Genomic DNA, 23,645 nt, shown 5'->3' on the forward strand with positions numbered 1-23,645 from the left:
TCACTTTCGAGAGTGGCAGTGGGAAGACACCAGGCTTTCGGACCCTGAGTAATGAGCATTCAGTGAGGTTAGAATAGTGATAAGAGGAAGGAGCTACTAAACTAGATATATATAGATACAGTGCTTTTTTCCCCTCTTCTACCTGCAAGACCCACAGTCTGCACAAAAATCAAAAGGATTGCAAGAAACCATGGAGGAATGATTGTTTTTATCATTTTAGAAATGTAAATTAACACCATCAAAGGTTCTCATTATTAGTTGAGTGATTGGCTTTAGTTAGGGTCTGAAAGTGAGGGGACCTCAGTGTAATGGTAAATGTAGAGTAGGACTCTTTAAGAGTCATGAATTGTTTTTTTTTTAATTCATTAATTTCTGTATCCCCATTTTGGGATACTGTTACAGAGAAACAGAGCCAGACACTTACTAAAGGCCGCAAAATTTCATTCAGACTAACACCATAGGGAAGAGAGACTCTAGCATAAACTGAGCTCAAGTCCGCTGAAACAAAAAGGTGGGTGCCTTTATAAATGCTGGGGTGTGCTAAAGGAAAAAAGTACTGAAGGTGTTAGGTGGGGAGGCGGTCAGAGTGATTAAGCCATCTGTGTTGGCTAATTGGTGCTTATCAAAGTTAGGCTCCTACCCTCCCACACACCCACAGAGTCTGGGAGGCAAGGGCCCTATCCTTGATAACTGCATTTCAAAGGGATGACTCCCAGGTCCTTGAGAAAGACATTTTTAGGTTGTAGAAGATTTATATCTCAAGGGTCAGAGTAAGGATTTACAACTGCAAGTTTTCTAAAGGAAATGCTCCCAAAAAAGTGAAGTCAAAGATCTATAGTCAGGTTTTGGCTGGAACAGCTATGTTGGCAGCATTGAGCTTTCTCAGGCAGGCATTCTAAGGAGGCTGAGTCAGCCTAGGAACACAACCTGGAGCTGATAGAAGCTGTGCTAGAGTTTGGTCATGTCTCTTAGTGCGTGAGGGAGAGGGAGGCTGATGGAGTCATTGATGCTGAGAGTTCGCAGTTCTCAGTACCTGGATAAAATTTTATATATAGTATTTCACGACCTGGGCATTTTGGGAGAATGGTAAGACTAGAATTTATCCAATCTTGGGAAAGGGTAAAGAACTTTCAGTGAAAGGGAATAAGGCACTGTTTTGGGGGCCTGATGCAAACAAAAGAGGGGAGCTGTCAAGAAGGTGATTTTCAGGACCTGAGAAGCAGGCTTGGATTTAGACAAATGGTATGAACCCAGGGTAGTCCAGAGGAAGGCAAGAGATCTCAAAATATCTGGGAAAGATTCTTGGAAGAGGTAGAAGCTGAGCTGAGTCTTAAAGGATGATGGGTGGGCTTTTCTTGGTTTAGCATTTTATTGCGGTTTTTACATGAAACCCCATCTGATTTCCACAGAAATAAAATTTAATAACTGAATCATGACATTATAACTTATTTTTCTTTAAAGACACTGCCCAAAGTTGGTATCTTTCTAACTTTTTTGACTCTTGATTTCTTGATTGGTTTTCAACCAGATCTCTTTAGAATAACATGTTCTAAAGAGCCACGTTTTTATACTCAGTTCCTTTGCCCAGGATACCATCCAGCCCCATCCCCCAGAGAACTGTGTATCCTTCAAGACCCAGCTGCAGTACCACTTTTCTTTGCTCCTATAGTGCAGTACTTCCTACTTTTCTACTTATGTTATAGCTCTTATTCTGTTTGTTGTACTCTCAATCCCCTAGTGCAGTCTCCAGCCTGCATGAGATGCCTAATACGTGATTAATAGATATAAAGGTAATAAGCTCTGAAATGTGTCTTCCAGTATTAAGAACTCAGCTATCTTATGTGCACAGGTATAATATATATTATGTTAATTGGATTTTTATTTGTTCTTAGATGTCATTAAGAGGATCTGCGCCAGTGACAATTGTACCTCTTCCTGGAGAGCAAGTACAGGTTCAGGGGGTCATCCAGACAGCTCAGTCTTCTGTAATTCACCCACCACACGTGCAAACGGTACAGAAATTCAAAGACTTAGTGGTTGAGAGAAGGGACTTTTGTACCCTGAGTCTTCAGACACACTGAAATTGCTGTAGTTATAAACCAAAATAATAAAGTTGTCTTAGAAATAAGACTATAGAACAAATGAGGCAAATAGAAGAGTTTCAGAACTTCTCATTTCATATAATATATATAGCCCAGTGAAAATAGAAGACAATTTTGCAGAAAAGTTATGCTTAGAATTTAAGGAAGTGAAGGATTTTCTGAAAAGAAAGCACCTTTTTATCGCGCTGGTATCCTTCATGAAAAAGAATGAAGAAAGGGTGATGATGTGAGCGTCTTAGCTAAGTAAGAAAGTACCTACCGCGTGCTTTATGGTGGTCAAATGAAAGAGAGTTCTCTCATAGTAAAATTCTTACTTATATCTGTCTACCTTCATGTTAACACCTGACAACAGTAGGAAGGAAAGAGCCATTCTGGGTTCCTTTTCTTTCTACTCTTTCTCCCCATTTTATCTTCTGGCTCCTGTGAGTCTCAGAATGCCTTTGGTCATATCATTTTTAGAAGCAGCTATCCTGGAAGAAAAGTTGTGTAATTTGACGTTTTCATCTTGAAAAAAAAAAAGAAAGATATATATAGTGTCTGGCAGTGTTGTCAACTCTAGAGCTGCATCTTTATGTAGTTTTTTCCCTATATGAAAGGTGACTACTATATGGAATTTTGAGTTTTTATATGAAGATTTTGCTTTTATTTGTTAGTGCTGTTATTAAATAGAAGTACTTGATCTTAGTTATAAGTAATCACTTAGCTTTAGGAATTAGTTTCTTCTTGAGTTTAATGCGAAGCTTTGGAGTAAATTTAGTAAATTTAGTGAAAACAGCAAAAGATTTAAATTGCAAATGGCATATCTATGATGTTTGAGGAAACACAGAAGAGATGGATCTTTAATTTATTATTGGTTACTGTTATTTCTTAATTATTACAGGTTGTGACCAGTTCTTTTCTATCAAAAGATGTATATTTAAGATAAAATATAAAAAGGTAGTTGTACACTAGACCTTTTCTTTGAAGGAGATTATAGAATGTAAAAAAAAAAAGCATTTCTGGAAATTTAAGATCTAAGTCTGAATAGTTTAGGGGAAAGCTTTCTGTAGACAGTAAATAATGTATAGAACTTACTTGTTACGTCCTTTCTAGAAGCCTGTTTTGTTGATCTTATTGGGGGATGGGGGGGTGGCTGGTCAGTGGAGGTACTGGGGATTGAACCCAGGACGTTGTGCACACTAACAGAGCATGCACTCTACGACTGAGCTATATTACCTTCCCCTGTTTATCTTTTTTTTGTTTTTGTTTTTAATGAACGTGAAGTCAGATGTCACAATGCAAATTGGGACAAATGTTGGGAAATTTAATACATTTTAAAAACTGAAAATAACTTGTTTCCTCAATTGTAAGACACTATTATAACTTAAAACTTGCATAAGGATATAGTATTGACTAGTTTTAAAAGGTTTATTATTAATAATAGTTAACAGTGTGTGCTTGCCATGTGCCATGCACTAAGTGCTTTTACATGTATTAACTCATTTAACTGTGAAATGAGGTAAAGCTAATTATTATAGATTTTTAAGTTGCATATGTTTATACCTGCCCTCGCCAATGACCCCCACTTTGCTAAATAAATCTAACGGTTGTTCTCAGTCCTTGTTTTGCTTTCACCTGCAAAGCAGCATTTGACATGGTTGATCGTTCTTTTCTCCTCAATACACTGTCTGCTTTAGTTTTTCCAAGGACATCTCACTAATTTGGTTTTCCTCCTGCCTCACTGATAGCTTGTTCTTGGTCTTATTTGCTGGTTCTCCCCCTTCCCAACCTCTTAATGCTAGAGTGTTCCTGGATTTTGTCCTATATTTATCCCTTTATCAAGCTCATTCAGTCTTGTGGCTTTAAGGACTATCTAAAGAGCTGTGACTTCCAGTTTGTATGTCTAGCCCAGACCTCTTCCCTGATGTGAAAGCCGGCATAGTCAGCAATATCATCAATAACATTATCTGATAGATAATAGTTGGATATATAATATCGTTTCAAAGTTATCATGTGCAAAATCCAAATCAGACAGCAATAATGATATTTTTTAAAAAAGAGCCTGATCTTTACAACTCTAGTGAAGTAGTACTGGTTTATTTTGGGGATAGACTTTCTTTTTAGTTCTGAGCCTGCTGTATTAAATGTTCCTTTAATTAGTTTGGGCTCCTGAAACGAACTTTCTCCTTTTCCCTCAATTTCTTTCTTTTAGACCTTAGACTTAATGACAAGTGAATTTGAGTGGCAGAAGACAGATCACTTTTTGTGAAAGTAAAAACTAAATTTAATTCTGTTTCTGCCTTTTTGGTTCACCATAGTAAAACCAGTTCTGTTTTTCAGGTGTCATCTTTATCAGAAAGTGAGGAGTCTCAGGACTCATCCGACAGCATAGGCTCCTCACAGAAAGCCCACGGGATCCTAGCACGGCGCCCATCTTACAGGTGAGTACTTGTATCAAACTGAGTTTGAATGGTTCTGTGCAAAGCCAATTATATAGAGAAGGAGCATGTGTTTGTATAGGAAGGGAAGTGTTAAGAGATTTGAGCCAGATTATGAAGGGCCCAAGTTGCTGTGCTGAAGAGGAATTTAGACTTATCTTCTGGCAAAGTATTAGATTTCCATATTTACTGTTAGATAACTTTAATAGTAGTATGAAATTAGGACTGCAGACTTTAAAAATTGAACTACTTTGTGTTCCTTTTCTTAGCTTCCTAGTTCTGGGCCTTTGTCTCTCCCTTGTATGTGGGTCCCTTTACTAAAACACATTCTTCAGGCCTCATTTCCTCCTGGAAGCCTTCTCTGTTTATTTTCTCTTCACCCCCCCAACACCAGGTTAGGTCTTTCTTCTGCGGCATCTTTTTTACTGACCGCTATTATAGTACTTACCTCATCCTGTTGGAATCATGGGCCACATGCCCTTAAATAATTTTTTGGGGTGTGATCCTAGGGCCTAGCAAAATGACTATATGAGAGCAGATGTTCAATAGTTACTTGCCGAATGAATGGAAAGCTGGAAGTAGTAGAGATAATTCACAGAAAGCTTTTGAAATAACCTGCGTGATTTCATATAGATAGTGGGATCTCTTGGGTGTAGGTGGATTTGAGACACTTCTGTGGTGGAATTCACTAAACCTGGTGACTAGATAGTAGAAGGAAAGGGAGACAGAAAAGGATGAAATGCTGTCTTTGAAACATAAACAAACGCAGTAAGGTTTTGGCTGTTATGAGAGAATTTTGTATACAGTATAGTCTTTCCTGCCTGACAGAATAAGTAGGAAAGACTTCATAAAAGACGTGGTTTGGTTCATTACAGATCTGATAAATTTTGTGAGCGAGGAGCAGGGAGGGGTTTTGTAAGGCAGGAAAAGAGCTGCTTAGGCTGAAGGAATAGTGTAATAAAAGGTAGAGTATATGATATGAAAGAGGGTAGCCTGTTCTGGGAGTTGGGAACTTTAAGGTGCAGGGAGAAAGAGGAGGTTTAGCAAGAAAAGGTAAATAGGAGCCAGATTACATAGAACCTTGTTACCGTGCTAAGGAATTGGGACTCTACTGAATAAAGTTAATGAGCAGACAAAATTTTGTCTGTGAATTTGGGGGGGGGGGGGGTGAAAAATAAGCACCACCAAATGAACTTATAATCTGAAACTATGAAAAGCTGAATGAAGTAATCCATTATTAGCAAGAAGTAGCAGATACAATGAACAGAATTAAACCTCTAAAGAACTTTAGATAATAAAATTGCTAGGGAGTGTAAGTATAATTAAAGTTGTTAAAGACATAAGGAATCAAAACCCTTGTACTAGAATAAAAGGCTGGGAGATTTAAAAAAATAACTGGGTCAAACTTCTGGAAATGAAAAATATAATTGCTGAAGTCTATTGAGGAATTTAAAATAAATTATATAGCAGAATAGATATAACTAGAAGGTACAGCTCTGAGTAAATTACCTAGAATGGAGCACAGAAAGATTAAGAGACAGAGAAGATAGAATGGGAAGGTCCAACACACAAGGTGCATCTAATAATACTTGCAAAAGGAAAAAATGGAGAATACTTTCAGTTTCTTTTCTCTCTAGGAGAGAAAAGGTAATGACTAAATTTCCAAGACATGAATTTCTCAGCCTTAGAAAGTGAGGTCTCACACAAGATAAGTCATAAAACTACATCTGGATATATCTTACGAAGCAAAACTGGAGGGCTGCAAAGATAAAAAGATCTTTAAAGCTTCCAAAGACAAATTACCTCAAAAGGACTGACTGTTAGGCTGACAACAGACTTTTCAACAGTAGTATTAGAAGACAGTAGACTAAAATCTTTAAATGCCAAGAGAAAGTAACAATTGGCCTGGAATTATATACTCACCTGAACAGTCACTCAGAAATAATGGTGAAATTAAAGTCATTTCAGACTGATTTCAGAAATTACTAAAGGGTATATGTCAGGAAGAAAGAAATGAAACCAAATGGAAGGAGCGTGAATATAATAAAGAATGGTGAACGAAGACATTCATTTAAGTTACCATTGACTTTTTAGAACAATACTAATAATAGTTAATTTGGGTACTTTAAAAGCAAAATGGAAAGAAACAGACCAGGCAGAAACATGTAAGACAAGAATGGTCTACTGGAATCTTTTGTTAATTACCTTTAGACTTACCTTAGACTATTAGAAGTAATCACCAAAAGAATACAGATTAAAAGTTTAATTTCCAAATAGTAGAGCTCTTCCAGCACAGAACAGAGTTAGCTCCTGGATTAAATACTTGTTAATACATTGTGTATTTATAGGACATAATAGAAATGTTTTGTCACCCTACCCCTATAAACATAAAACCATATACATACAAATACACGAGCTGAACCCAGAATGGGAAGGAGAAGCAAGCATGAAAACCAAGGTACACCAATTACTTTAGGTCTACTGCAGGAGGAGACAGTGAACCTGAGCTTTCTGAATTAAGCTAGGATTACTAGAGGAGGCTAGAACATCTGAAACAAAGCCTCTGCAAGTTAAGCTTTCTGAATTACCACAGATAAGATTAACCAAATAAGAATTCACGGTCAGAAACCATCAAACATACAAGGAAGTAAACCACCGTATGTGAGAATCAGCAGAAACTATATAAAATCAACTCAATAAATGGAGAAAAAGTATTTGGTTAAATTCAGCACCCACTCATAAAATTTTTAGCAAATAAGGAATAAATGTGAGCTTTCCTAGACTTTAGGAAATGAATTATACATAGGACAGATCATAGTTCACGTTCCAAACTGGCTACTACATGGTGCACACATGCACCGAATCTGAACAGCACTGCAGTCTTTGAAAACTGAATTTACATTAGAATCACAACCCACAGAAGGCTGGTCAGAACTTACGGCTTTGACAGAACCAGGTTGATAGCCTGCTAAAACAAAAATTCTCCATAGGATTTAAACAAGAGTAATTTCATAATATTGAAAATGTCCAAAATTACTTGGCATACAGAGAACCTGGAAGAATCCTGTAAGGGAAAAGACTACCAGCAGATGCCATCTCCTAGGTGACTCGTATGTCGGAATTATGTGACAAAGACTTTAAAGGAGCTATTACTAAAATGTTCTAACAAGTATTCTGTCGAAATCAGTGGAAAGGTAGGAACTCTTAGCAAAAAACAGAAGATATAAGGAGAACCAAATAGAAGTTTTAAAGCTGAGAAATACAGTAGTAGAAATAAAACCTCACTCGATGGATTCAATAGGATAACAGAGGTAAGGAATAAGTCAGCTTCAGAGATAGTTCAGTGGAGATTATCTGGTGTGAAGAGTAGAGATCGGAAAAATTAACTAGTTCTCAGGGACCCGTGAGACAATACCAAAAGATTTAACATTTGTGTCATTTGCGTCGTAAGAGACGAAAAAGTATGCTGCAGAAAAAATACCTGAAGAAAAAATGGCTGAAATGTTCCCAAATTTGGTGAAACTACAGATTCATAAAGCTCAGCAAACCTTAAACAGGATAAACACAAAGAAATCCCTGCCCAAACATATCATAATCAAACTGCTGAAAATTAAAGATAAAAATCTTGAGAGCAGCCAGAGAAAAATGATATATTTTTAAATAATAAAAATGATACATATTTTAAATAATAAAAGGGAATGATATGAATGACTATAAATTTCTTATCAAAAAAATGTAGAGTGTAGAAGGAAATGAAATAGTTCTTGCTATCAATCCAGAAGTCTGTGTCTGGTGAAAATAACCCTCAGAAATGAGGTGAAATAAATATCCTCAGATAAAGGAAAACTAAGAGAAGTCATTGACAGCAGACTTCCTCTAAAATAACTGCTAAGAAAGTTCTTAAAATGGAAAGAAACTTGGAAGGTTAGGAATGAAGAAATAGCAACAGCAAGATCTGGGCAAATTAATGGACTACTCTTCTACTGAATTCTTTACAGTATGTCTGATGGTTGAAAAAATACGTCTGATGGGGTTTTCAGTGTATGCAATATATAAGACAATTACACTAAATCTGTCTCCCCTCCTTATGTTGTGTTGCTAATGTTTCTGAGGGTCACTTTAAGTGGTAAAATTGTGAATCTCAGTAGACTAGGCATCTATATTGTAACACCTAGAGCAACTTACTAAGAAACTATACAGAGATTTAGTCAAGTACACAACAGATAAATTTAAATGGAGTTTTGAAAGAATCTTCAAATACCCAAAATAATGCAGAATTTTTTTTAAAAAAGAAAGCAAATAATAAAATTATAGCTCAACCAATATCAATAATTATATTTAAGAAGGCATGGCTTAAACTCACTAATTAAAAGACAGATAATAAAAGTACAGACCAGTATATATATATATATACCCAAGAGAAGTTAAAACATAATCAGAAGAAAACTAAAGTAGCTTTTTTAATATACAAAATAGACTTCAGAGCAAAAGAAATTATCAGAGACAGAGGTCAGTTTACCAAGAAGATATAACAATCCTAAATGTGTATGCACCTAACAGAGCTGCAAAATACATGTATCAAAACTAACAACTGAAAAGCAAACTAAACTTTTATCTATAACTAAATTCAGTTATAGTTGAAGATTTGTGTACACCTACCTCAGTATCCAACAGAACTTGTAGCCAGAAAATCGGCAAGATTATAGAAGAACTGAACAATACCATCAACTAATTGAATCTGATCAACATTTTTAGAACACTTCACCCACGTGCACAAAGAATATCTACTAATAAAAACCACATCCTGGGTCATAACAAACCTTAACAAATTTAGAAGAACTGAAATTATGCAAAGTTCTCTAATCATACTTGCATTAGATTAGAAACCAGTAACAGAAAGATAACAGGAAAATCTTCAAATACATGGAAATTAACACTTAAAAATAACCCATAGACCAAACAGAAAATCTTAAGGGAAATCAGAAAACATTGTGAACTGAATGAAAATACAAAATATTAAAATCTGTGGGCTGTAACAATGGGAAATAGTAGTCCGTGGGAAATAGAGGAAAACTTACAGCATTAAACAACTGCTTATATTATAAAAGAAGGAAAGTATCAAATCAATAACCTAAGCTTCTACTTTAAGCAGGATAAAACAGAGATTAAAAGCAGAAACCAGTGAACTTGAGAAAATTAATAGGGATAATATAACTGAAAGCTGGTTCTTTGGGGGGAAATCAATAAAATTGATAATCCTGTGGCAGGTGACTGTTCAGTCAAGAGGCATTGATGGCATGGACTAGGGTACAGCAGTGGAGGTGATGAGGGTAGGTAAGATTCTGGATATATTTTTAAGACAGAAAGGGGGATTTGCTTATGCATTGGGTAAGGGTTGTAAGAAAGAAAAGGTGACTCCAAAATTTATGGAGAAATAAGAGTTGATATTTACTGCCGTGGGTAAGACTGTCGGGGTAGAAGGATCTCAGATACTAGATTTGGATGTATTAAGTTTGAGGTGCCTATTGAATCAAAGTATTCAATACACAATTGGAAATAGGAGTTGGAATTCAGGAAAGATGCTGAGGAAATCTCATTTGAGGGATCACCAGTATACACAGGGTATTCAAGCCCATGGGACAGATGAGATCACCAGAAAGAATATAGATAGGAAGTTCAAAAGACTGCTCTCTGAAATTCTCCAAGGTTGAGTCAGGAGGATGAGGAAGAATGCAAAACAATGGCAAATAATATCTTTAAATGCTAAGTAGTAAAAATAAATATATATGGGAATGATAAACAGCAATTTAGATAATGATACTCTTTGGAGAGAAGAGCAGGGAAAGGAAGTGGTGGTGACATTTTGCTGTATTTATAACTTAATTCCTATTAAAAATAAGATATCTGAAACAAATGTGGCAAAATATTAGCATCTATTGATTCTTGGTCTGTGGTACATAGGTGTTTGTATTTTTTTACTTCTCTTTATGCTCAAAATATTTCATAACTTAAAATTGAAAAAGAAATCAGCACAGCATTCCACAGTCCCCTGCTAGGCTGGCTGTATAAAGACCATGCAGGCAGCTTGTTAAATGAATTCTAGAGCTCTGTCCTGATCACTCAGTCATTAGGGGTACCAGATGGGAATCTGGATTCAATAAACCTCTCCAGATGATCCTGATAGTGTGGGTTAAGGAACCACTGACTATTCTACAGATGGCTAATGCAGAGTCCTGTAGGACCGCCACCTCCCTTGTTCTCTGTGTGGAACTTCTGGTAATTCATCTACATTTGTGTTGGCTCTTGGTGGGAAGACTGTCAGAGTAGAGACCAAGATGGAGAAGGATCTTCAACATGTGATAGAACAACAACTGAAGGAACTAGAATTATTTGGCCTCCAATAAAGAAGACCTGTAGCAGTTGTCAAATATTGCAAAGTAGGGCATGGATACAGAATTAGGGTTAAGCTTAACTTTCTCTAGCTTCATGAGGGTGGAATTAGCTTTGAGTGTAAATAAGGAAGAGCTGTAATCATCCAGTAATTGAATAGTTTGCATTTTGGAAGTTGTGGATCCCTTATTCCTGGAAGTAGAGGTGTTAGGAATGTTAGGGAATTCTGCTTGGGCTGGAAGTTCAGCATAGACTACATGGAAGATCCCTTTTAATGCTAAGGGTGTTCTGTTTTTTTTTTTTTTTTTTTTTTTTTTTCCTTTTGTGATTCTTTTTTGTTGTTGTTTTCATGCAAGTATTGCAGGCTTTCTGATTTTTCTACAATAAATATGGAATTCTTGAGTAAACATTTTTTCTTTTCCCAGAAACAAATAATGCTCCCTCCACCCCCAATTGTGTTTTAGAAGACCTTTTTTTCAGCAAGGAATCTTCTTTCTTTCCCTTATTCTTGCCATGAGTCCCTTTTTTCAAGTCTGAGGGATCTCTATGGAATCAAATTTACTTTTTGTTAAAATAAGCAATTTATCACTGATAATCTGCATTTTTATAGTAGTATTTCTAGTCTCTATTTCTTTCTGAGAACTGTGGGGCTTTTGTCCACTATAGAGTTGAAGGTTAAAAAAATAAATTTGATCTTTTTAAATGATGGTCACTGACACTATTTAGAAAATGAATAGGAAAAAAATGAATAGGAGAGGTTGAAAAAGGTTTAGCAATTCCTTTGTAAAGCGTCCTCATTACCAACATTAATAATAATAGTTCTGTTTTTCACAGAAAAATTTTGAAAGATCTGTCTTCTGAAGATACACGGGGCAGAAAAGGAGACGGAGAAAACCCTGCAGTTTCTTCGGTCACTTCTATGTCTGTTCCAACTCCCATCTATCAGACTAGCACCGGACAGTACAGTACGTATAGGAAAACATTTCCCACAGGATGGACACTTCTGTGTGAAGAAGGGATGTGTAGACTGTGAAACTTTAATACTGATGATTATTAAAGGATAACATTTTGAACCAGAAATAATGCACAAAGTGCTTTTTCAGCATTATCTCATTAACTCCTTACAACAACTTTGTGAGGTGCAGTTACCAATTTATGAGGGAACTGAGGCTTAAAGAGTTAGATAATGTCCCTAAAGTCACACAGCTTATAAGTGATACACAGCTTGTAAATGATATACTTACTTTGGAGTTTAAGTCTATAATATGAGTTTTGAAAAATGCATGGAGTTATCTAATCACCACCATAATCAAAATATAATTCCATCACCCCAAGAAATTCACTTGTGCTGTTAATTTGTAGACAGTCTCTCTCTCTGCACCTAACCCCTATTCAAGTCTGGCTCTTGCCACAAAATATGTGTCCCATCTGACCACTTCTCACCACCTGTAGTCATCATTGCCACCATCTTGGTTTACACTGTTACCTGACTTACTGCAGTAGGCATCCGGTTGGTCATCTTGCTTCCATTATTGCTCTAATCGTTTTCCACATTGCAGCCAAAGCAATTTATTTAAAATGTCAATTAGCTCACACCACTCTTGCTCAGAATCTTCTAGTGACTTTCTGTCATATTTAGAGTAAGTCCTACAAGGCATTACATTCAGAATCTGGCTTTGCCTATCACTCTGATCTCATCTCCTGCCACTTGGTGGCATTCTGGCCACACAGACTGAGTAAATACAGTAATCAAGTAAATACACATGTTAAGCAAGTACAGGAAGATATGTTGCAAAAATAAAAACAATTCTGTATTGACATATATTTAACATCAAAAGATGTGTATCTATAATGTGTGTAGATATACATAATTTGATAATTATATATTAGCCTATAAGAGCAGAGCAAAAGATTAGGAAGGCTGAGCACCAAAAATAATGGTTACCTCAGGAGGGCGTGGAGGGTGGCCATTGGAATTAATAGGGATAATGAGACTTACTTTTTATTTTATATACGTATAATAAGGAGGGAAGGAGATTGAAAGTAATTGCTAGTATTAAGTTTAAAACAAATACCTGCATCTAAAAAAATTTAATGTCTTTACTTCTAAAGTCATGTAAGGTAAAGTATATGGGAATATTTGTTTTGTGGTATTTGGGAAAGGATAATTAGAAACTGGTGAAGAAAAAATGTTCACTTAAAATACACACACTGTGGGAAGGTATAGCTCAGTGGTAGAGCGCATGCTTTGCATGCATGAGGTCCTGGGTTCAATCCCCAGTACCTCCATCAAACTAACTAACTAAATTTACCTCCCCCCTAAAACAAACAAACCAAACACACACAGAGATGAGTATATTTTGGTAGCCAAAGCATAAAAGGAAAAAAAAGTTGCATAATTTTAATCTGAAAAGAGGGTATAGAAATGAGCCATTCGATTCTGAAGGGGATTTATCACATGGTAATCACACAATGCTAAAGTGTTTTCTATTTGGTCATGCTTTATGGGTGTTTCATTTAAGGTTTGAGGGGAAAGCATTAATTAAGTAAAATTCAGTGAAAAATGCTTGTGGGAAGCTTTGTAATGTGATCTGTATAGAGGCTTTCTGATGACTTTATTGGTGCTTCTCACTAGGAGTGACTGAATAAATTACATTTTAAAAAATTACTTAAGTAAATAATGCTTAACAGTGGTCATCTTTAGAGAGTGGAGTTAAGGAAGAATATGAAGATTTATTTTATTATGTAACCTTTTATCCTTTTTGAAATTATTTCCATAGGTACACTTTTCTAGTCACAAATATTTTAAGTTACAATCTTTTTTAATGCTTTTGAATAAAAATTACAAACTATGTTAATATTTCCTTCTACTTATTTTTCCTTTAAAAGTTAGTCATCGGCAGTGCCTTCTGCTGATGCCTCAGAACTGCTGTGACATCAGCAGTTAGCATGGAGTGCTCTATAGAGCCCTAGATGTGTTTTGACCAGTTATATTGTACAGTTTGAGACTGAATTAAGATTAAAGCACCTAAAATATATAATTTTATGAAGAAATGCCATTTTATTTCCATTTATTATAAATAAATGCCATTTATTTCTTTTATATAGCTCACCCAAACTAGTCAATAGTTATCAAGTGGAAATGCATTTAAACCTGTTTTGATAAGTAGCATTTGGTTTTTTTGCCAATTCTTTGTAATTAGTGTGTTGTATAGCCTTACATTAGCTATGTTCTCTCTTTGGTTAAAGTTGCCATTGCCCCAAATGGAGCCTTACAGCTGGCCAGTCCAGGCACAGATGGAGTACAGGGGCTTCAGACACTAACCATGACAAATTCAGGCAGTACTCAGCAAGGTACAACAATTCTCCAGTATGCACAGACCTCTGATGGACAGCAAATTCTCGTGCCCAGCAACCAGGTGGTTGTACAAAGTAAGTATGCTTAAGTATCTATGGACAGCATCCCAAAGTACTTTCAAAGACACTTATGAATTAACTCATTCTTCTGATCATGCAGCTGCATCAGGAGATATGCAGACATACCAGATCCGTACCACACCTTCAGCTACTTCGCTACCACAAACAGTGGTAATGACTTCTCCCGTGACCCTTACATCTCAGACAACTAAGACAGATGACCCCCAATTGAAAAGAGAAATAAGATTGATGAAAAACAGGTAGGTAGTAAAATTATACTGTCAGAATGGGTAATGTTTTTATAAATCTCAAAACATAACCAGATGTTAACTGGAATTGTATGTTAGACATAAGGAGAGGGGTTTACATCAGCTTTATTTTAACTGAGTATTAGGTTATGTCTGGTTCATTTCTGGTGGATCGGTGAGTCCCACTGCACAATGTCTTTATTTAATACATGATCTAGAATCTAGAGTTCTTTGATTTTTATCGTGTCCTTTGAATAGCAAAGTTTAGCCAAACTTTTCAAACAATGTATTTTGTTTCTGCTGGGCTGACAAAGTTAAATAAAAATAATAATTTAATTTGCTGCTTGCTGTTGACAAGAGCAAGAGGAAGAATTAGCAAGATTCTGCATAATACCTAATATACCTGCTGATACAGAAATGCTTTTAAAAATGAATTTTGATCATGAAAATACAGCAGTCGTTTAGCCCCCAGAAACATTTCCTTTCATTTTAAATGAATTTTAAACATTGCTACATGTATTATATGTACATCGGGCATGGAAATCCACTAGTTCTTTGAGAAAAAGAATAAAATGGATGCCTTTTGCAAAGGGTTCAGAAAAAAAAATAAAGACATCAATAAACTGTATTAGGAACAAAAAGGTAAATAGCCATATGAAACAAATTTTTAAAATTACAATAGGGTTCTGTTTTCAGGTCCTCACCAGTAAGTTAGAAAATTAGAGTAAAAGGACAATTTTCTAGAGCAATAAAAATTACAATAAAAGGACCAGAAGGATACATTTAATTACTTCAAGATGAAATGTTTCTTTACTGAAAATAAGAGGAAGCATCACTGTAAATGAACTTGGTAACAAGGCAGAGACCTCTGTTGTTTGGATGGTCCAAGAAATGGCAGTAAGATAAGTAAATGAAATAAGTTATATATATATTAGAAAAGAATTGTTTTTCTCTGCTGATATAATTGTGTGCCTAGGAAACCCAGACTTGTTAAAATTACTAGAATAAGACTTCTCTGACAGTATGACCCCGTCTACATAATATTTTTAAAAGCCTGATGAAATATAAAAACCATCCTTTTAAATGATTTGGATGAGTATGCAGGAAAGTAAGAGAAATTGTTGAGGTTAGGAATGAACTAGAAGCACCAGACCATGATGTTACTAAGCACTGAAGCAACCAACTCCTGTATTTCCTGGGGATAAATTCAGATTTTCATGATTGGCATAGCTTTGGTATGCAGAAGGGACTGAGGACAGAGCCTGGGGCCTGTGCAAGCTGGGGAACTGGACCAGAGATTATTCTTCATGAGGTCAAGACGCAAGAAGTGCTACACGCATAAGCTGAGAACTGTAATTAAAACAACAGGTGTGGGTCCATGGTGCTCCCCTGTTGCTTGGAGAAAGCAACCTCAACACAGGCTTTAATGAACTCCCATACGTTCAGTTCTGACAGATACAAGTTGAAAAATCACAGACTACCCAAGAAATTATGTCTCCATCATATGCACCAAGCCCTTTTGCAATTTTCACAAAAAGTTATTTCTTTTTTTTTTTGAGGGGGGAGGTTTACTTCTGTAATGGAGGTGCTGGGGATGGAATCCAGGCCCTTGTGCATGCTGAGCATGCGCTCTACCACTGAGCTGTATACCTGCCCCTTAATTTTTTTAAATGAGGAAACTGAGGCCTAGAAAATTTAAGTCACTTGCCTAGGGTTACACTGCTTAGTAAGTGATAGAGGTAGCATTTAAACTCATGGGTCCAGGTTTTAGAGTCTAAAGTCCAAAGGAGTACCACCCTGCCTTTCAGGATCAAGAATCAGCAGAAAGAGCAGACAACACAATGAGTTTTGTAAAGTCTTCAGTTATCTAATAGTGAGAGAGAAACAAGTATGTCTGCTGTATTTTTTTTAAAAAAAGATGTCACTGAAAATCATCAAAGATCAAGAGACTATAAAAATAATAAAAACTGAAGAAAAATAAAACTGTTATTACCGAAGATACATTCATCTGCTTAGAATATCCAGGATAATTAACTGCAAACTGTTTGAAAGCTTGAAGAAGAACCAGTTCTCTTCAGCATTGTATTTGAAACCCTTCCCAACTTATAGTAAAACAGGAAAAAGGGAGAAATTACAAGGATTTAAATAAAAGAAATAAAAACTATACTATTTTTCATATGATTGCCTAATTAAAAACCCTGGTACAGCCATTATGGAAAACAGTATGGAGATTCCTCAAAAAACTAAAAATAGACTTACCATATGATCCAACAATCCCACTCCTGGGCATATATCCAGAGGGAACCTTAATTCAAAAAGACACGCACCCCAGTATTCATAGCAGCACTATTTACAATAGCCAAGACATGGAAACAACCTAAATGTCCATTGATAGATGACTGGATAAAGAAGTTGTGGTATGTTTATACAATGGAATACTACTCAGCCATAAAACATAATAAAATGCCATTTGCAGCAGCTGGATCACCCTGGAGAATGTCATTCTAAGTGAAGTAAGCCAGAAGGAGAAAGAAAAATACCATATGATATCACTTATATGTGGAATCTAAAAACAAAAAAAAGACAAATGAACTTATATATAAAACAAACAGATTCACAGACACAGAAACAAACTTACAGTTACCAGCGGGGAAGGAGGTGGGAAGGGATAAATTGAGAGTTCGAGATTTGCAGATACTGACTAGTATATATAAAATAGATAAACGAGTTTATACTGTATAGCACAAGGAACTATATATCTTATAGTAGCTTATGGTGAAAAAGAATATGAAAATGAATATACATGTATTCATATATGACTGAAGCAATGTGCTGTACACCAGAAATTGACACAACATTGTAAACTGACTATACTTTAATAAAAAAGAAAAAAAAAAACCCAAATGGACCTACAGAAAATTTGTTGCAAGTAATGAGTTTATAAAGTTACTAGATATAAAGTCAGTTTTCAAAAATCGATTATATTTCTTCACATCAGCAATAAAGAGTTTGGTAAATAATTATTTAAAAGATATCATTTATGTTATCAATAAATAAAATGTCAGAATAAGTCTAACAAAAGATGTCCCAGACATTTATGGAAAATACTGTAAAATGCTTTTGAAAGACATTTAGGAGGATCTAAATAAATAGTATATTTCTCCATGTCCATTAATTTGGAAACTCAGTATTATAAAGATGACTGTTTTCCCCCTAGTTGATCCATAGATTCAATGCAGTTCTAATCAAAACCCAGTTTGTTTGAAGAACTTGACAAGCTGATACTAAAATTTATAGAAAAGGGCCAAGAACAGCCAAAATATTCCAGACAAGAATAAGGTGAGGGGATACCAAGTTTCATTCAAAGCTGTGATATATAAAATAATGTGATACTGTCACTGAGATAAAAAGACCAATGAAATAGCGAGCTCAGAAACAGATCTGTGGATACATGAACCCTTGATATATGACAGGGCAGACTACTGGGGGAGGAGGGACTCTTGGATAAATGATGCTAGGATAATCATTTATTTATATGTGAAAAATACTGGATTTCTTCCTCATACCACACATGAAAGTCATTCCGGATGGATTAAAAATATATATGTGAAAGACAAAATTTTAAAACTTTTAGGTGAAAATATAAAATCTCGTGGTTTCAGGTATTTCCTTAAACAAAACAACACACAAACACAAAAAATTAACATAGAAGATTAATGAATCTTCATTAAAATCAATAACTTCTGTTCATCAAAAGATAACAGAGTGAATATAAGCTTCAACAAGTATAAGATATTTGCAGTGTATCTTACCGAAAAAAAAAGATTTGTTTGAAAAAAAATATAAAGAGCTCTAAATTAATAAGTACAACCCAACAAAAAAACACAATACAACCAAACAGAAAAACTGAAAATATATCTGCAATGATACTGACACGACTCTACATCTGGAAGAAAATTAAACTGGACTCCTACTTTATGCTGTACATAAAAGTAATTCCAGATGGATTAAAGACTTAATTGTGAAAATTAAGCAACAAAATCTTTAAGACAAAAATTTAGAGAAATAATGTAGTACACGGCACGTTAATCTAAGCCAAGACAAAGACTAAAGAGCATTGAGAAAAAATCCCAAGTCAAATGATAGATTAGAAAGTAATGTAAAAACAGGATTACTATGTATAATGCACAGAGTTCTTAGGTTGTCTTTCCAGTAATTTCTGTTTGTAAAATGGGCAAAAGGTAGGAATGGACAAGGGTATGAATAGGCACACTATGAAACAGCAGATCCAAAAGACCATTAAACTTTTGAAAAGATGCTTAACCTCACTAGTTAGGGAAATGAAAATTAATTAACAATGAAATGTCCACATGGCAAAGATCTGCATACCAATTATAGAAAGAGCGTTAAAACAGTATGTGTAGAAAAGCAAGTTGCAGCTAATATTTACAGTACATAGTATATAAAATATACTCAGTGTATTACTTTTATATATATAAAACTTGAATGTAAATTGATAGAAATATTCTGAGAGGACACTATGAAACTGTGTATCAAGGGCTATTTGTAATTTTAAAATAAAAAAAATAATTTAAAGAATCTGTATGTAAAAAGTTAACCAGAGGACCCATAAATTTCACTTCTTGGTATTTATCCAAGAGAAATGGGACATATGTTCACAAAGAGGCTGGCACAAGAACATGCACAGCAGCTAAAACTAGCAAACAGCCCAAGAGAATGGATCAACAAATTGTGATATTCATACAGCAGAATATGCCGAACAATACAAAGGAACAAACCATTGCGCAGCAACATGGACAAGCCTCAAAAGTAAACTGAGTCAAGGGAGACCAGACACAAGAGCACATTCTGTATGACTGTTGTATGAAGTTCTAGAATAGGAGAAACTTCACTGATGGCAATAAAAATCAGCCATAGGGCAGAGAAATGGGCATGAGGGGACTTTCCGTGGCAGTAAAAATACTGTCACATCTTGATAGGTGTGTGGGTTATACAGGTATCTGCACTTGCCAAAACCGATTGAATTCTACACTTAGGATCAACGTACTTCATTGTATATAGATGACACTTTAATTTTTTTTAATGAGGGAAAAAACAGGTAAAGTTACTGAAGTACATATTCCATTTAAACAATGTGAACTTTTTTCTAATGTTGACTTTTAATGCTTGTATTTAGAGAAGCTGCTCGAGAATGTCGCAGAAAGAAGAAAGAGTATGTGAAGTGCTTGGAAAATCGGGTTGCAGTCCTGGAAAATCAAAATAAAACTCTAATAGAAGAGTTAAAAACTTTGAAGGATCTTTATTCTAATAAAAGTGTTTGATTTTTAAGAAAGAAAATATTTTTGCGGACTTGCCGAAAAATTAGATGGATTTTTCTTTTTAGTGGAGTTTTATAAATTAAAAGGTCAAAAATGAAGCTTTTTATTTAGGCTTTTGCAACTCAAAGATATCTTACGCAAGAGATCTGGTGACAGAGGATAAAGTGGAAAATGACCTCAAGGAAGTTACTGGCACAACTGGAAGCTCTGTAAAAATTAGACATATTCAAGAAGCAAGAAATGAACTTTCTTTCAGCAATTTGAATTTTCTAAATAACAACAGTTGTCAATGATCCGAAAATGGCAGATAAAATGAAATGTGGTAAATTGAATTTTTTTAAATAAATCAATTTACCCTGTAGGTTTGCATTTCTTACTGTTTCCTAAAATTTACCTTTTCCAATTGTGTGTGTGTGTGTGTGTGTTCTGTTTCCACCAATAAATTCTGAATTACAAATAGAAAAGCTAATACATAAAACTAAATATATAAATTATGTGTTCTGATTATGTATACTTGTTCTATTGTCAGATCTTAAATGGGTTTTTAAAAGTTGGTTTATCAGACTTGAGAGGGTTTTGAGACTGGGTTAACTTTTCGAGGCCGTGTCCTAAAAGGTATCTAAGGTACATGAATGGAGTGTAGTGATTTTGTAACATTTTTTATCAGAATGGAAAGAGAAACTGTTTAAAAGTTTGATACTTTTAAATAGTTTGTTTTTTGGTTACTCTGGGAATGGTGATTTTCTACAAATATTTAATAAATTGTTTTTTTGATTCTGTATTCTGTATGCCGTTGAATATACATTACTTATTTTGTTGTGCTTTTAATAGAATGGGATGTTTACAGGCCCTTGAGATGATATTAGAGTATTTTAAAAACCTTCTGAAGATGCATACCAAAGTTTTCCAAGAGGATTTTATAATTGATTTAATGTAAGGTTTATCAGATTCTAAAATAGTACAGTTATTAAGGCAATTTTATGTTAGAGACTATTTTGTAATGTAGTGAATGGTACATTTATAAGAAAAGTGACTGCCAATATATTTTTATAGCTAATCTTTATAAATTCTAAAGTTGAGTTTTTAATGATTATTTTAAATGTTTATATAGTTTGTTAGTAAAAAAAAAAGTATTTTGCATCTCAAAGTATCATTTTTATATTATAAGAAGTTTCCAGATTGGCTAATATTTGAATTGTAAGTTTTGTATGCAGTTTATCCAGAGTTCAAAAATGCTGTCAGTACACCAGTGTTTAAACCTCTGTATTCCAATTTGTATACACTTTGAAATTGTCCTGCAAAACTATTGTGCGCTTCTTATACAATATGTATCATATTGTTGTCTATAAAATTAAAGGACATTTGATAAAATTAAGTTTGCCGAATTTAAAATATATTGCTTGATATGAGTGACAAGCTTTCTGATAGCCATTCTGTTAACTATACTAACTATAGTGCATTTCTAGTTTTATAACTAAAAATAAGAATAAATTTACAAATCTGGTTGACACAACCTATTTTAAGAAGGGGATATGTTTATGTTTTGAGTCAGTCAGAACAATTATAATAGCTAAATATCTTGTTCTGTTGGTGTTTAGGACATGGTTAAGGAGCCTGTCTTTTAGAAATCTTAACCCAATTGATAAATTTGTGATTAATCCTAATAAAAATTTTCATTAAACAGGGTCTTTTAAAATGGGACTTTGTTGACAAAGTGTATTTCAGTTTATGAAAAGAAAGTATGATCACCAGTGGGACTACTTACATCACCATCTTCTGTAAAGCCTGACTCTCAAAACAGTGGCCCATTAGGCCTATTGAATATTAGGAGGTATTGGAGTCACTGGGTTATATCAAGAGTGTTTTAAAAGATAATTTATGGGTAGAGTTATGTTGAGCTACAGCAGAGATATCCAGCTTTTTGTGCCTGAACAACTGGACATCCACAAATATTTGTAAATTCTCCACAGCCTGCAGATTTCTGGTGTAGGGCCTTGCTCATTATATCATGTTACCTAATCTAACTGTGAGAGGCATGGGCAAGCCACTGAGGAGTCCATAAATGCGTACCAAATTATCTCCCTAGATGTTTTTCTAACGGGAATCCAATGTGGGAGCCTGTGACATTTTTAAAGTGATTATAGTACAAACCTGAAATTAAACTTCAGAAGTTGAAATAGACCAGTGAAATTATTTCCTTAGCTCAATTTACTATTTTACATAAATTACCAATTTACTAATTTATTATATTGATGGAAATACATTACTGCCCACAAACACATCTTGAGCATATAAAACAAGATACCCATTTAATTTTATTGAATAGAGCATGAAGAATGGGCATGTGTTAGAGCTCTGGAAATCTTACCATACCTGTTTATTCATTCAGCAGCTATTATATTGAGGTTACTAGTTAAACCTGTGTTTTTCTCCAGTTAACATATGTGTATAGAAGAGATAGAAATGTGTATTGTGCCTTGGAATCATAAAGTTGCCATAATGGCAGTTCAGATTCCCAGAAAAGATGCTGAAATGCTATAAAGTGAGTGAAACAAAGTGTATCACAGTCTAATTGCAGTAATCATGTAACAGTATTTACTTTGCTATATACAAAGTAGGTTTTTACTTTTAATAAATAGTGCTTGGTTTTTAATTATAAAACAATGGGAAGGTACATGTAATACATCAAGGTTGTAGAATTTAGAAGCCTCTAGGCAGTGTTTGGCAGAAGTCTCTGAGGGACAGTAATTTGGAGGAGGTGTAGGCCATTAAAATTTTTTAAAGAGATTCTGATAACTCTATCCCCTTTTATCAGTGTAAATTTATTTGCACCAAACATAGGTAGGCATTAGAGATCAAATCTTTGCCATTTCATGGTTGAGATCCTTTTTCTTAAAATTGACAGGATATATGTAGTAGATTGCTGCCTTCAATGAATGTATATATAACAGTTTTTAACTATTATATAAATGTGTCAATTTATTATAAAATCTAGGGTTACCTATATACATAACCTACACAGTCATACCATTTCCTTAATACCTATTTACTGAGTAATCACTATGCACAAGAAACTGTTAAAGTAATGACATTCATTCCACAAGTATTTATTTGAAGGCCTTTTATATGCCAAGCATTACTAGGAAAAGAGTGATAAACAAGGCAGAGTTACATCTCAAGGCAGATCATGTCATCCTCGAGACTGGTACCTAAGGTTATATATGTGCATTAATAAGTAGGGGTCTGGGATTTAAACCTAACCTCTAGTCAGTCAATCTAAAATAGCGTATCCCCCACCCCACCCCCAACACATACTTTTATTAAACTCTGTCTCTTTTGTGCTTTTCTGTATCACCACAGTCTAGGGCAGTGCTTACCTGGTTTAAATGTGTGCACCATGATGCTTGTTAAAATGAATGAGGGTCTGGAGCTCAAATTAAGCAGAGAGGTTTGATATTTTGCCCAAGGTCACATGGTAAATAACAAAACTAGGGTTCAGACCTTCTTTATTACATGTGTAACTGAAGAGTCTGAAAAGCTTTGTTCCACTGAATCTTTATGTACCTATTAGCAAAGACTTTTAAATTTCTACTTAAATCAGTCCACTAGATGGCAACCTCCATTTTTAAAAACCACAGAAGCTTTACAAACTTGAAAAAATAAGCATATAGAAAACTACACAGGGGGAGGGTATAGCTCAGCGGTAGAGTGCCTGCCTAGCACGCATGAGGT

General features: G+C 34.9%; 1 protein-coding gene and 1 non-coding gene across 9 annotated transcripts in view; both read left to right on the plus strand.

Moving 5' to 3' along the window:
- ATF1 (activating transcription factor 1) overlaps positions 1-21,594 on the plus strand; it is a 55,931-nt gene extending 34,337 nt beyond the window's left edge. For 3 of the 8 annotated variants that reach the window (XM_032492805.1, XM_032492810.1, XM_032492809.1), the window contains exons 3-8: positions 1,893-2,012; positions 4,422-4,522; positions 11,744-11,874; positions 14,159-14,341; positions 14,427-14,586; positions 19,772-21,594. In XM_032492805.1, coding sequence (XP_032348696.1) covers positions 1,893-2,012; positions 4,422-4,522; positions 11,744-11,874; positions 14,159-14,341; positions 14,427-14,586; positions 19,772-19,916 — 840 coding nt within the window. In that variant the 3' untranslated portion in view covers positions 19,917-21,594. The remainder of the gene's footprint in view (positions 1-1,892; positions 2,013-4,421; positions 4,523-11,743; positions 11,875-14,158; positions 14,342-14,426; positions 14,587-19,771) is intronic. The other 5 variants (XM_032492808.1, XM_032492807.1, XM_032492811.1 and 2 more) reach the window with 3 other exon arrangements.
- Positions 13,127-13,198, plus strand: TRNAA-UGC. The gene has a single exon. It is a non-coding gene; the product is annotated as a tRNA-Ala (tRNA).
- Positions 21,595-23,645: the final 2,051 nt, after the last annotated feature.

This window comes from Camelus ferus, chromosome 12 (assembly GCF_009834535.1).
Source record: "Camelus ferus isolate YT-003-E chromosome 12, BCGSAC_Cfer_1.0, whole genome shotgun sequence".
NCBI classification, from domain to species: domain Eukaryota; kingdom Metazoa; phylum Chordata; class Mammalia; order Artiodactyla; family Camelidae; genus Camelus; species Camelus ferus.